Below are 13,088 nucleotides of genomic sequence, written 5' to 3' on the forward strand. Positions count from 1 at the left end.
ACTGCTGATTGTGTTTTTCATCAGAAATAAGACTCATCTGAGATAGCAAAAACAAAGTACTGTAAAATGAGCCAGGCAACCGCCATTATTAAAAGCTTCAGTTGTGTTACATAATTAAGATGCATAACAAGACAAAGCTGCTCTAAACTCATTAAGTCTGTAATTAGAGACATTAGAGTGTACACACTTATTAGCCAATGACATAGTTTGTCATGCACTGTCTAGTTAAGCAAGACAGCAAGCTAACCTTTGCTCATTAGCACTAACCACAAAGAACAGCAGGAGCTAATGAAGATGACCAGGTAATATTGCTGTGAGGCAAATAAAGGATTGTAGAGGCTTCAAATGTTGCAAGAGTGTCCATCTGGAAGATAATATGTTTGAATCCATGTGGGAAAAAGAGGCAGGAAATGTTTTACACAAGTATCAAAAGCAAAAAAGGAGAACTCTCTCAGCACAAATACATTTTAATTTTGTCCCAGACTAAATACGAGGTGATTTTACCTGTAGTAGTCTAAAATTCTTCCAAATGAGGCCCTCTGAAATTGGAAAAGAGTGCCTGAAAGGACTTCTGTTCATGTGCTCTACAAATACAGATATGATTTGGGGAATCCATACAACATAGATCAGTACTTGTTCAAATCTATGAGATCCACTGTGGGGAAAAAGTAACTTATTGAACCCAGCTGGTATTAGCGGCAATGAAACTAGGGAATACTTAAGTTGTTTAATCAGCAGATTGTAAGTTTTGCAACGATGTATTACCATTACCCCCAAGATGAAGTATCAGAACAACCAAAGAGCAGTGATTTTTATTAGTTGCCACTTTTTATCTTGATCTCCAATAAATAATTAGATGACAATAACAAGGAGAAATTGTCATTATTTGTTTGAATAAATCTCCTTTTACTTAAGCATTTTATCAATAACTCCCTGAGTGGTCCATGAATTTAAGTGCAACAGTGCACTCTCCTGGTGAAAATTCAGAACTGCAGTAGGAACAAGCCCAACACAGTTCCTGGTTTAGATAGTTTATGGTTGTAACTTTGAAAAATATTTGATTTTTGGTAAAATCTAATTAATAAAAGGGATAATATAGATGAATTTATGGGGTCTAAATAAACCTGTCCATCCAGTTAGTGTATGTTTTCTATAAAATAGGACTATAAAATCAGTCAAACTGAACCTCTTTGGTCCAGTATCAAACTTGTTTCACTTCAAATGTAATAGCATAAAATGGAAGAAGTAAGTTGTTGTTTTCTAAGCTCTTACTTCCCTTTAATTTTTTCCAACTTGTCATACACTTTGATACTAAAAATTAAATTTGCCAGCAGAACACAAACTGAACACTCCCCCAACACTTTCTGGACTTGGTGAAATCTGTTCTCATTCTGAAATGTAAACTGTATTTTTGACTTTAAATGTTCAACATTAAGGAGTGGCAGGATTGCTGCAGAGTGTGTGCATGAGAATGTAATAAATGTGTGCATTAGGGAAATTTAAAAATGTGATTTATGTTCTGATAACTACCAAATTTGTACAAGTTCTCTCAACTCTTGGCACAGCTTCCACTTTCCAGACTACCCAAAAGATTTGTGTCATAAATCAGATGTTAATGCCATTGTCTACCTCCATCATTCTTATCCAACAAAACAGCGAGGGTGAGAAGAGCAGACATTTCCTGTTTTGTGTTTTTTTGTACAGGGTAATGAAGTCAGTACACTTTCTATAAACATGTATTTCTCTTTATTGGCCAGACACAACCAGCTCAGACAAGGACTCCATATTGTTTCAGAACATCTGTGTATTTAGCAATCTTGGCCTCGACGTTCTTTTCTGCCTGCTTTGTCAGCTTGACCACTGTCTTTTTCTTAGCATAGCGAAGCTTGGCCTTCTCTTTTCTCTTCTCCTCCAGGGTGGCTGTGATAGCCTGGTACTTCCAGCCGACCTCATGTGCCAGACGCCCAAGAAGAGCGAACTAAGAAAGGGAAGAAATCAAAATTAGTGTTTCATGCCCATCACTACAAAACACAGGCCTGCAAGTTATTTTTTTTTACTAGCCAAGAAAACAAATTAACAAAATCCTTTTAAGTAATTAATCCTAATAAAAATCTAAACGAGCTTTTTTGTTATAATGTTTGATTAAAAAGCAGCATCAAAGTCTTAACCTTGTAGCTGCGTAACAGGTCCCTGACTTGACTCAGAAATCAGATCCGAAAAGTTTGTCTCATCAATAAATGATCAGTTTCGGGATAAAGTGCTCATCTTTGTCAAGTGAGGAATGTTGTGGCGAGTCCATTGAAGCATTTTGGTTTTAGTCTCTCTTTGTTTTCCAGCCAAACAGGCTCTACATAAAAAACTTGGTCAAAACTTTACAACTTAAACCCTTGGCCAAGTGTGAGGGTCTCACCTTGCGAGTGGGCTTCAGGCGCACAATCTTCAGAGCAGCTGGAACAACCATGCGCTTCCTCTGTAGAATAACAGCCAAAGTCAGATCAAGAAGAAAACACAGGGTCTCATCACTGACAGGATAAGCAAGTCTCAGACGTTTTTTCTTTTCATAGTCACTATTCAAACAAGGTATGTAAGGGTAAAAAAATTACATCACAGACAGCTTAATGAAAGCAAAGCATGTAGGCCAAACACAAAGACATGGCCCTCAATCTTTTATTAAAGATATGTCACCTTGTCATAGGGTGGAGGGATGCCATCGAACACCTTCAGCCTCTCCAGGGCAGCCTGACCTCTCTTGGTTTTGTGGGGCAGCATACCTGGTGAACAGGGGAGTCCTTTTGGTCAAATAAATCATAAACGAGGAACTGTTCTAGCTTCAAAAAGTGTACATTTGTCCAAGCACAAATAGTCATTCGTACTCAACTCAGCAATCAGATCCGAATAAATTGTCTCATCAAAAGATGATCAGTTTCGGGATAAATGGTTCATCACTGTCGAGTCAGAACAGTTTGTGCTAGGTCAGATGGACAAACACATTCTACTGAAGGCGTGAAGAAATAAGTTGATACTTATCGAAAACACATAATAAAAAGACCAATTGGAGCATCTCATCTATTTCTGAGAAAAACTAACAGAGGTATGTTCTGTTTCCAGGTAAATCAAATTCATGTTCCACACTCAAAACAAACTCTGAATGTGTCATTCCATTTGAACACATAAGACCAATTAAGGCAGTTCATATAATAGCTAATATCTCCATCAGCTCTACACAGCTGAAAGACCTTTGAGCAGTAGCATAATCATTGTGTCATGTGTGAAGATTCCATGATGAGGGCTTTGCCACAGTCTAACCTCTGACAGTCCTCCAGAAGATCCTGCTGGGAGCTCTGAAGTGGTACGGTCCAAGAGAGGGGTTGGTGTTCATCCTTTTACGCAGGAAAGCCAGGTACTTCACTGTAGAGACGCAAGTTGTGAATAAGTGAAAATATAAATACTCACATACCAGTGAGAAACGCAGCTTAGTGTGAAACGCTGGTGTCTCAGATGGTAGTGCATGTAAGGTAGTCTCATGGTCAATGAAACTCGAACAATAGTGGTAAAACATCATTGACAGCAAGCATGTCAAAGTAATTTCAACCAAACAGAAAGAAGACACTTACGCTTGTTGCGGTAGAAGTTTCCAGAGATGTTAATTCCTTCACACCTTACCACAACCACTTTGTGCCCTACAAGAAATTACATAGAGAGTTAAACTTTCAGACTAATGAATAGGGTACATGAAGACTTTCTGCATTCCGTCTCAGATGGTAGTGCATGTGAGTTTTCTCATGGTCGCTAAACTCAAGCATAAGAGTAATAGATCATCATTGACAGACTATGGCCAAAAAATGTTCAAATAGTGTGTTGCTCCAGATAATTAAGTTATTGAAGGAAATATCACCAATGTTCATAAAGTTGCGCTTCATAACTTACCCAGCAGAACCTGTTTAGCCACAAGGGCAGCGAGCCGCCCGAGTAGATGGCCCCTGCCATCAAGCAGCAGAACCTGCAGGGAAAATGGGATACTATAATTATATTAAAAATCAACGTAAGCTGTCATACCAACTTTCGCGGTAACGTAATTCGAATTGCTAGAATTACACCTCTGTTGAAACATCTAAAATATTCGGATACCTTTTTAGCGAGCTTTAGTTCAGCTGTAGAACTATAACTATGATATAATTTCGCCCAGCACTTCGCGAACACTATAATAACCCGCACATGGACGCTACATTGAACGATGGTGCTAGCTTAGCAATGACGCCAATGCTGCAGACACGTCAACTACACATTCGAGTAAAATAACACAAGGAGAGTTACAATGACAGTGTCTCAATATTACGATTCAACTGGTCTTTTAGCTCAAAAATACGAATTGGTCTTCTTTTAAACACAGATATCATGGGAAGAACCTAAGCTAGCACGCTAGCGGCACTGGCTGGTTAGGGGAGCTGCCATGATGACGGCATGTCCACTTAGCGTTGTCAAGATATGTCTTTTTATTATGGCTTTGAAGAAATTCAGAGCCACAAAAACACAATTATAAGTTGCCCCGTACATATCTCCGTCATATGGTGTGCGAAATAATATGTCTGTTTTCCACCGTTTGGCAAAAAGAGAGATTATGTGTCCGCTGCAGCTTCTCACCTTATTGAACCGGTCCGCCATGATGTGCGAAAAGAAAGACGTACGGGGCCGCCCGTGGTAAAAGGCAGGGGTAGACGGAAGTGACGTTGGATGAAATAGCTTTCTGGCTGTCAGTGTCTGCATGTAGACGTTACATCGCCCCCTGTCGAGTGGCGTTTAGTCCAGCACATGCTTTAAAATAATCATTTTATCCGGAACTGTGTCAATTAAACGTTTTCCGAAGCGTCTCTTGCCCCGTTTTTTGGTTTATCATACCAAATATCAATTGCAGTATACCACAGGTGCATTTATTTTCAGATAACGTACACTAGAGTTGTAATTTTGTTATCTTCTGAAGTCCTGTACACTGCCTTTAACACGTAACTTCTCCAAAAAAAAAAAAAAAACGTAGACTCGATGGTCTGAGGAGACTGGGTAGAATATTCCCCTATACCATTCAGAATGTGTTGATTTGATAACTATTTTGAGGATTATTTAAGACTACTTCAGAGCATGATAAAATGGGAGTCTTAAAGTATAAGGGATAAAACAGATAGCCTCATTTGAACTAAATAAGGGTTAACACTTGGGTTGTTTTACATATCAATTTGAGCTTTTAGTTATTCCCAATCAGTGATTTTAAACCGTTATACAACCATCTTTGAGAACTACTGATAATGTTTATTTTCCAATCTGACATGCTTAGGATTCTTAAAATAAAAGTATCGTTAACAAGATGCCATAGAATGACAGCACTAAAAGCTACCAATGCTATTTACATCACAGATTTATTCATAATCACACAAGAATAAAAGCTAGTTTTTCCCCCACTCTTGTCATTTTCTTGCAATATACAGCTCATTTATCCACTACCAAAAGGGAGAAATGTATTTAAAAAAATGTACAACTTGTGTCACAGCATGCCATGGAAACAATAAATAGTGTATCACTGTTTTTAATAACCTTCAAGCATTTACAGAACAAGCATCCACACATTCATGACTGTTTTGGTGACATAGTGCATGCAGCAATTGGAGTAATTACTAAAGGTGTCTGGCCGGAGCAGTGAAAAACCCAGAACATGTTATCTGGAGGATTCCACTCAGTCGTCATGCTTCAGCTTTCTAATCTTTCCCTTGTGCCGGTCAATCTCGCGCTGCAGACGCTCGATCTCCTTTTTGTGGTGGTCAATCTCTTCCTGATGATGCTGCTTCAATGCAGCAAGCTGCTCCTGTTCCTTACGTCTGATGTGTACACGGACAAATAAGGTGGTGGGTAAGATCAGTGAAGCCAAAGAAAGAACAGAAAAGAGAGGTAAAGATTAGACACTGAGAATCAAGAATTCAAGTAAATTTGGAATACAACACCATGAGGTTAACTTTTTACAGTTTTTATCTGACATAATTGCTCACTTGAAGTACATCTCCTCCTCAGCTGCCTGCTTCTTCCCCATGCTCCCACCTGCCTCTCTGATGGATCCTCCTCCACCACCACCTTTTCCTGCACCTTTACCCAGCTCACCCAGCTGAGAGAGGGTGGGTCATAAGAGAAAGTCATAAGAAGTCATGAGAGAATTGTTCATTTTACAATCACAGATGAACAACAGGAATAATAAAATTAAAGACATTTCTTTAAAAGCCTACAAACGTACTTTCAAAATAAATTCCTCTGTTTCCAAATAGTTATCAGCACTTATTTCTGTGATATGTAGTATGATCAAATACATTTTATAAAACACAAGGTCAGGATTCAATTCATGAGACAGGTGTTTTGTTTGCTAGGTCCTGACCGAGGTTTCTGGAAGAAACGAGAAACTGTAGTGACCCATAGAGTAGTGACCACAAATAAGCATAAACGTCAAAGGTCAACATTCCTCTGAAAAAAATATATCTCTAAAGACAAGTTGTATTTTTTTATTTCACACAAACTATTTGCTTGCTATTTTATTCCAGGCAACCTGTTACAGTGTTTGGCTGTTCATTTCGCTATAATACGGTGAAACAATAGTCAATTTTCCACCTGAGATAAAGGCAGTAAGGAAAACTGTTACGCAGATTCAATCATTTCATTTTCACACGCCCGTGTCCCCGCTACAGATATCAGTGTTTCAATCAACTTATGTGTTTCCGGCACGTTTTTTACCTGGTCGGATGACATTCTCAGCTGTGAGGTGACAAAAGTCCTGATGTTAGGCCTCAAAAACCTCGCCATGTTTGACTCTTACATGAGAAAACAACACTCCAGACAGTGGCTAGAGAACGTGCCCTTGTCCTCAAAAATACACCACAGGACGGCGCCATTATTAAACACACGGGGTACGACACGGCGAGCATCACGTTGGTAAAATGAAACACGGAGGAAAAAATATATTCATCATATTCCTGAATTTATAAACGACACAACAAAAAAACCCGCCTCACTTGAATGAAAAATTATACAATATGAGTAATGATAAGGAACAGACCCCTTTAAAAATAATGGTATGGTCTCATAAACAGACAGAGGCATGACGCCGCACGTTTTATACGTAGCCGTTGACCACGCATTTTAATAGTTTTAATGAGACGTTTAATTAACTTGATTAATTAGTACTCATGAGCAGGTTTCAATTCTGAACAACACATATTTAGAAAAATAATTAATTTATTAAACGTACACGGTTTGATATCTTGTGACTATATTCTGTGATTTGTTTTCTATCCGTCGTCTGTCACGTATTTTTAAAATCTATAAAAGCAAGAATAATTTTACAATAGCTCAAAATCTATCTGTTAATAAGGTAAAAACAACCCTGACACTATATGTCTAAATTGAAAATGCCATACTGAGGAATTAATCATTGCCCCGAACTGAAAATGATCATATATTCCTTTAAGTTTCTACAGCACATCAGGAGCAAAGCCATGCCCCGTTGTGCTTCCAATGCACTTTTCATGTACCTGTAATTTTATAAATTGTTTACGTGCAAAATACAATATCCATCAAACATAAAGAATGCTTTGAAGAATTTTATTCATTGTTGCAAAGATGGCATACAGTTCCCTCGTTGAACAAACCAAGCACTGGCTTATGTGGAAAAAGAAGCCTTGCAGACCTGTCTTCCAAAGTCCCCTATAAATATTTTGCTTGCCAGGCAACTCTGGGCTCACTTAGCCCAAAAACAAGAGAAGAAACTAAGAAACATTGTTCAACTTAAAATTTCAAAACACATTCAACATTTTTCACAGTTCACTTCACACTCCATGTTTCTATTCGTTAAACTTACATATGTACAGATACGGCTTGAACCTTGCTGACAAGCAAGTGCTTTAGAAAAGTAAAACAAGTTTCCCCCATTGCATGTAAAAAAATGAAAATCACAAGTCTGACCTAAATTTCAAATGAAGATTTCTGCACTGCTCTGTTTTTCATGCATCAAATGTCTGAACAAAAACAGAAATATTAAAAGTCCTGACATTCTTTTTCCCTGTGACAAAGTTTTTCTTTTGCAAGACAGAAAATTTGACTCGTCGAGAGATAGAGGTTTTAACTCTGGAGCTTGCCGGAAGATATTTCTAGAGCAACAGTTGCACCTAAGAAGCAAAACAAAGTCTGGCCTGTGTATTTGCAAAAAAAATAAAAACCCTTGTCATGAGCATGTGTGACATTGTCTTCCTCTTATGTCAAACTGTGCAATGTGTAAAAACTCGGTACGCCGTGGTTTTCAAAATGCTCTTACGTCAATTGCATGATGATGTGACATGCACCTAATAAAGGAATAAAGTTTCTGACTGACAACCTTGGCTTTGGGAGAAGAGTTATTTTTTTCCAAAAAAGAAAAAAAAGTCATTTTGATTAATTGTCCAGAAGTAAAGTGCCTTCAAAATAACCCAGAGACAATCTGTGAAATGCAACCTGTGCTCTGACAATGTTTTTTTTTTTTTTTTTTTGCTAACACACATTGCCCAGAAATATTGTTCTCAGTAAGTGCAGATGTCCCTTGAGAAAGTGGAGACTTTAATTCAAGGTCTTATTAGGCTGGCTTGTGCTGATATGTTTTGGTTTAGTTTAAAACTATGTTTCAAAAGGGAACCGAGAAGAGAGAATAGCAAGCAGAGTAATTAATAAAAGAAGATAAATCAAGATTAAGGGGAGCGGTTGCTAAAAAACAAACAGGGTACATCACAGAGCCAAGAGTGGTCTACGCAGGCCCTTTGGAGGAGGTAGCGTTCGCTCCTCCCCCTTCCAGCCCCGTCAGTCCTGCTTGGCGTTGCCCAGCGCTCTGAGGCGCTCCAGAAGTGGAGGGTGGGAGTAGTGCCACATGGAAAACAACCAGTCAGCCACAGGGAAGCCCAGGTTGTCCTTGTTGAGCTTGATAAGTGCAGAGTAAAGCTCAGAGGCTTTGCCCATGCCGCGAGCGAAGGCATCTGCCTGGAATTCAAACCTGCGACTCAGCACAGTCAGACAGAAGGACAGGAGCTGCAAGGACAAAACACAGAAGCCTTAGTATTGAGACGTCTGCAAGTTGGAGTGTTGTGAAATGACCTCATGAGCTGAAATTCTGTCATCATTCCAATACTCACCTCATTGTACGGAGAGAAGATGAACTGGAAGATAATCATCAAGCCTATTAATGTGGGTTGGCTGTCATTGAACCCAAAAGCGACAAACAGTTCCTTACGTCCAATCAGAACAGCAAAAAGGAAGAAGCACAAGAAGGAATTCATCTGCAGAAAGAAGAGGGTCAGCTGGCATTATGTGCATATCAAGTTACATCTGAATGTCTGCACTTGATCAAGTGGATTCAGCCTGGCAGACAGTGAAAGAGAAAACAGCTGTGAGAGGAATCCTCACCTGACTGATGACAATGTTTTTGACAGTATGGCCGAGTTTCCAGTGGCCAAGCTCATGACCCAGGACTGCAAGGATCTCTGGATTGTTGCATCCTTGTTTCTTGTTCTGTAAAAGTGTTTTTAAAAAAGCTGAAGCATTACACAAATGGTAGAAGAGTTCCATCAAAACCAGATCATAAGGATCCCTGAAGCCAATTTGAAAAGCAGCAGTTCTGGGTCGCAGTAAGACTTTTTCCTACTCTGTGAAAATAGCTTCTGTTAAAACTTGTTTATGTAGAGGTCATTTTGGGGTGCTGAGCTATTAAACTGTATTGATTCTGTTCAAACTCATATGACATAATTTTATAGTTTTATCACCTTAGGCTTGGCTTTTGAATCACCGGATGAATCATCATTCTCTGGCTGCTCGGGCTGAGGCTCTCCAGTCTTGTTGAGAGGCGAGTAGTCCTCCAGCAGTGTGTCAAACAGCACAATACGCTTGTTCTTAAAGAACCCATAGAAGTATGCATTGCTGTGTGATGAACGCTTGGATCCTGGAAAAAAGAAGAAATAATGAGCTATGACAAACAACCAAAAAGCACATGATCACACACTTAATTTGTTGGATTTACTTTACCTTCAACTACATAAACCTTAGTGAGGGGGAAGCTTATACTTTTGGCCATAGACTCAATGTCTGTCTTCAGCTCTCCCTCAGGGAGGGGGGTGAACTTATCAAAGAGGGGAGCAATGTAGTCAGCATAGATCGTCACCAGTACCTGGGGACACAGGAGAAGGGGAGAAAAGTGTAATTTTAATGTGTTACAAAAACTCTGACCCATGTATTGGAGTTACACATCAAAAGAAAAACCCTACAAGCTCTCATAACTTTTCAACTTGTTTTTTTTTTTTTTTTTTTTTACAGCTTACTAGTTAATGCCACACTAACCAGAGACACAGCTAAGGTAAAGAGCCAGGCATAGATGAAAAAGTATTCCCCGCCAATCTTGATGATGTACAGGAGCAGTGAGGTGACAGGCAGCAGGATACACTGGGTAACAACAAACTTCTTCACAGCATCCTTGAGGAAGAACCCTAATGTCTGAGAACAAGACAATAAATAACAGTTGACCATAATGAATGTAAGAAAAATAGAGGGATCAGTCAGCTTTCAGGAGTCAGCCTCTGACAGTCTTTTAAGTCTTTGAAGGTTGTCAAAAGGTTGGCAGTCAGTGTACCTGCTGGTTAAAGCCATGCTTCTCTTCAATGACAAATGTGTTGTACAAACTCCAGGGAACTCCAGTAAAGGCACTGAACAGGGTGGCAAGCGTCAGGAACACGAGGGACTGGATGATCTCATACTCTGAACCAAATCCAAAGCGAGCTGTCACAGAACCAGCTACACCCCACAGAAACGGGATTCCACCCAGGAGCAGGATCAGCTGAAAAGCATTAAAATCATATAATCTTTTTAATGTCAAATGACATAAAAATCCTGGAGTCACCAGTAACAACCAGTAGTGCCAAAAAACGATAGTGGGTTTTTATTAGTCAAAAATGATCTTCCAGTTCACTAGTTGTCTTACCGTGCCTTCAGTCTCAGAATAGAGTCCAGACCAAAAACTGAAGTTGCTTTTATCCAGCTGATAGAGACGTGACTTCTCAAAGGTTTCTGAATCCATAATTTTTCCCAGTTCCTGTGGCACATGTGTCGTCAACCTGTATATCCTCCTCTGAAGAGCAGAAAGAGATCAATATTCTTTGTGAGCTCATTTTCACTGCTGGGCCATGCTGCAATTTGCAGACACAGAAATGAATTTATTTACCCCACAGGATATTAAAATCTAAGTGAGGATCTATTCTGGTCCGCTAAGTACATTTAATGCGCGCACACATTAAGTGCTACTAATTGTATATGATGGATTGTTTTTATTCATATTGCATTCCTTGAAATTAAATTTTTTTAAATGCACTCATCATCTAAAAATGCTCATAAGATTCTACCTACAACTTCTAGTAAGTGGATCTGCATTCTCTTAAAACAGAAACAATAAGGTACATACTGCAGGGATCCACCAAAAAGTGAAGTGAAAAAAATATGGCTACCCCTCATCTCTTATGTGCAGCAATAGACCAAGAAAAGGTGTAGCTATATGACATACTTCTTTGTGTTCTGGCACCCTTCCCCCCCAAAAAATAATAAACTACAGTGTTGTACATATTTCTAAATCCATTTAATGTTATACATATATTTTCTTTTAACAATACAAATTTTCTTTCTTCACTAAGCTGTCCTGTGACTGATTGTTATATATAGTTTTGCCTGGTTTACTCATTGTTTACTGTCTCTGTAAAGTATATGTTCTGGCATAATCCTAAATGTCTTGTTCCTCTGAGCACACCACCAAACTTTTCCCTTTCAATTCTCCATTTGGCATTTTCCAACCACATCATTTTCTCTGTAGGGGTTCATACTCCGGAGAAGATGTTTCAAGCTCATTTGATTCAGCCTAAAATATGCAGGTGGAGTCCAACCCTATCCTTAGAAATTTGTTGTTAAATTTGATTAACTTTCAGTTTCACAAACAGATTACACCTGGTAATGCATCTCAAACGGTTTCCAATCTGAAAATACAGGTCCATTGTATTTCCTGTGCAGATTCAAGAGTAAAGTGGTCAATAAATTGTCACATGTGTACAGCAAAACTGCTCACAGACTTTAAGTAGTTTTTAAAAATCTTCAGTTCCTGTACAGTTGAATAACTCACGCTTTAAGTTCTAGGCTTTTGTAACTGATAAAATACATATGTGTACTTAAAAGGAACTTTGAGCCATTACTGAGAATGATGAACTTACTTGTCTGTAAGACAGGTATGCCTCCCATAGATACACGGTCCACGAAAATCCCAAAACAGCATAAAATATCTGTTTCTCCACCGGGAGATCAAATATGGTCTCAACCATCTTTGTTCTGTTTTTGGTCTATGATCTTGGAGCAGAGCTGACAGCCAGACTAGCAGGCTGACGGTTATGTAGCCTGTAGTTTCAGGCTAGCTGCTGCTTAGCTTCCGCTCTACACAAACAAACAGAAAACACTAACGTTGAGTTTAATGGGAAACTGTCCTCACGTTAAATCCACAGATACTCACTAGAAATGTTAACTAAGAAATTATTACATCTAGTTTTCTTTCTTGAGATAGGGCTTCTACGGCTAATATCATTCCATTCATGCAAGATGCGAGCCTGACGCCGAAGTGTGGCAACACATTGTGTCCCTCTGGAAACAACTAATTTCAACATTGGTTCTGGGGCCCGTTCATTTTAGTCACGCTTGAACTTCACTAAACTAATGACGTATTTAGTTTCATATTTTTCCACATGACCATCCAAAAAAACTTCATATTAAATAAAATGTATTCGTTTAAATTTGTTGCAAAACGTACATTTGGATATATTAAAGATGTCACACCTCGACAGACATTTTTTATGGAAAGCCGGTGAATGACTTGTAAATCTGGAGTGCATCTTCAGGAAACAATGCCACACCCATGTTCTGCAGAATACCGCTACAATAATGTGAACATTGATCGTATATGCGACTTATTACCCATAAAGCACCATGTTTTTTTGCAATAACAAACCCATACCCACTTTTAA

The 13,088-nt window shown here is 38.9% G+C and overlaps 3 protein-coding genes and 4 non-coding genes across 7 annotated transcripts; all 7 read right to left on the reverse strand.

Annotated features, from left to right (window-relative positions):
- Positions 1 to 1,723: 1,723 nt before the first annotated feature.
- rpl13a (ribosomal protein L13a) lies at positions 1,724 to 4,761 on the reverse strand. Its single transcript, XM_074692600.1, has 7 exons — positions 4,642 to 4,761; positions 3,928 to 4,000; positions 3,615 to 3,680; positions 3,307 to 3,408; positions 2,686 to 2,771; positions 2,411 to 2,470; positions 1,724 to 1,978 (listed from the first exon to the last, which is right to left on the reverse strand). The coding sequence occupies exons 1-7, from the start codon at positions 4,660 to 4,662 to the stop codon at positions 1,769 to 1,771; spliced, it is 618 nt and encodes a 205-aa protein (XP_074548701.1). The 5' UTR covers positions 4,663 to 4,761; the 3' UTR covers positions 1,724 to 1,768.
- On the reverse strand, positions 2,198 to 2,273 carry LOC141807112 (small nucleolar RNA SNORD50). The gene has a single exon (XR_012599813.1). It is a non-coding gene; the product is annotated as a small nucleolar RNA SNORD50 (small nucleolar RNA).
- LOC141807111 (small nucleolar RNA SNORD50) lies at positions 2,876 to 2,951 on the reverse strand. The gene has a single exon (XR_012599812.1). It is a non-coding gene; the product is annotated as a small nucleolar RNA SNORD50 (small nucleolar RNA).
- Positions 3,489 to 3,569, reverse strand: LOC141807122 (small nucleolar RNA Z195/SNORD33/SNORD32 family). Its single transcript, XR_012599821.1, has one exon. It is a non-coding gene; the product is annotated as a small nucleolar RNA Z195/SNORD33/SNORD32 family (small nucleolar RNA).
- On the reverse strand, positions 3,749 to 3,829 carry LOC141807121 (small nucleolar RNA Z195/SNORD33/SNORD32 family). Its single transcript, XR_012599820.1, has one exon. It is a non-coding gene; the product is annotated as a small nucleolar RNA Z195/SNORD33/SNORD32 family (small nucleolar RNA).
- A 628-nt stretch (positions 4,762 to 5,389) lies between the features above and the next one.
- atp5if1b (ATP synthase inhibitory factor subunit 1b) lies at positions 5,390 to 6,922 on the reverse strand. The gene is made up of 3 exons (XM_074692601.1): positions 6,763 to 6,922; positions 6,033 to 6,145; positions 5,390 to 5,864 (listed from the first exon to the last, which is right to left on the reverse strand). Exons 1-3 carry the CDS (start codon positions 6,829 to 6,831, stop codon positions 5,723 to 5,725), a joined length of 324 nt encoding a protein of 107 aa, XP_074548702.1. The 5' UTR covers positions 6,832 to 6,922; the 3' UTR covers positions 5,390 to 5,722.
- Positions 6,923 to 8,435: 1,513 nt separating this feature from the next.
- On the reverse strand, positions 8,436 to 12,717 carry zmpste24 (zinc metallopeptidase, STE24 homolog). The gene is made up of 9 exons (XM_074692881.1): positions 12,288 to 12,717; positions 11,018 to 11,164; positions 10,670 to 10,873; positions 10,381 to 10,533; positions 10,069 to 10,210; positions 9,810 to 9,985; positions 9,454 to 9,558; positions 9,183 to 9,326; positions 8,436 to 9,078 (listed from the first exon to the last, which is right to left on the reverse strand). Exons 1-9 carry the CDS (start codon positions 12,393 to 12,395, stop codon positions 8,854 to 8,856), a joined length of 1,404 nt encoding a protein of 467 aa, XP_074548982.1. The 5' UTR covers positions 12,396 to 12,717; the 3' UTR covers positions 8,436 to 8,853.
- Between the last annotated feature and the right edge of the window lie 371 nt (positions 12,718 to 13,088).

This window comes from Halichoeres trimaculatus, unplaced genomic scaffold (assembly GCF_033239565.1).
Source record: "Halichoeres trimaculatus isolate MK-OKI-2021-1 unplaced genomic scaffold, fHalTri1.1 fHalTri1_scaffold_17, whole genome shotgun sequence".
Classification (NCBI taxonomy): Eukaryota; Metazoa; Chordata; class Actinopteri; order Labriformes; family Labridae; genus Halichoeres; species Halichoeres trimaculatus.

Coding starts and splice junctions, on each gene's coding strand:
- rpl13a (XM_074692600.1), bottom strand. CDS start 4,662: ATGGCGGACCGGTTCAATAAG. Junction 3,681..3,927: donor GGCTAAACAGGTTCTGCTGG/GTAAGTTATGAA, acceptor AATTTCTTGTAG/GGCACAAAGTGGTTGTGGTA. Junction 2,471..2,685: donor TCCCTCCACCCTATGACAAG/GTGACATATCTT, acceptor GTTATTCTACAG/AGGAAGCGCATGGTTGTTCC.
- atp5if1b (XM_074692601.1), bottom strand. CDS start 6,831: ATGGCGAGGTTTTTGAGGCCTAACATCAGGACTTTTGTCACCTCACAG. Junction 6,146..6,762: donor TGAGAATGTCATCCGACCAG/GTAAAAAACGTG, acceptor ACCCTCTCTCAG/CTGGGTGAGCTGGGTAAAGG. Junction 5,865..6,032: donor GAGGAGGAGATGTACTTCAA/GTGAGCAATTAT, acceptor TGTACACATCAG/ACGTAAGGAACAGGAGCAGC.
- zmpste24 (XM_074692881.1), bottom strand. CDS start 12,395: ATGGTTGAGACCATATTTGATCTCCCGGTGGAGAAACAGATATTTTAT. Junction 11,165..12,287: donor CATACCTGTCTTACAGACAA/GTAAGTTCATCA, acceptor TCTGCTCTTCAG/AGGAGGATATACAGGTTGAC. Junction 10,534..10,669: donor AGCATGGCTTTAACCAGCAG/GTACACTGACTG, acceptor TCTTGTTCTCAG/ACATTAGGGTTCTTCCTCAA.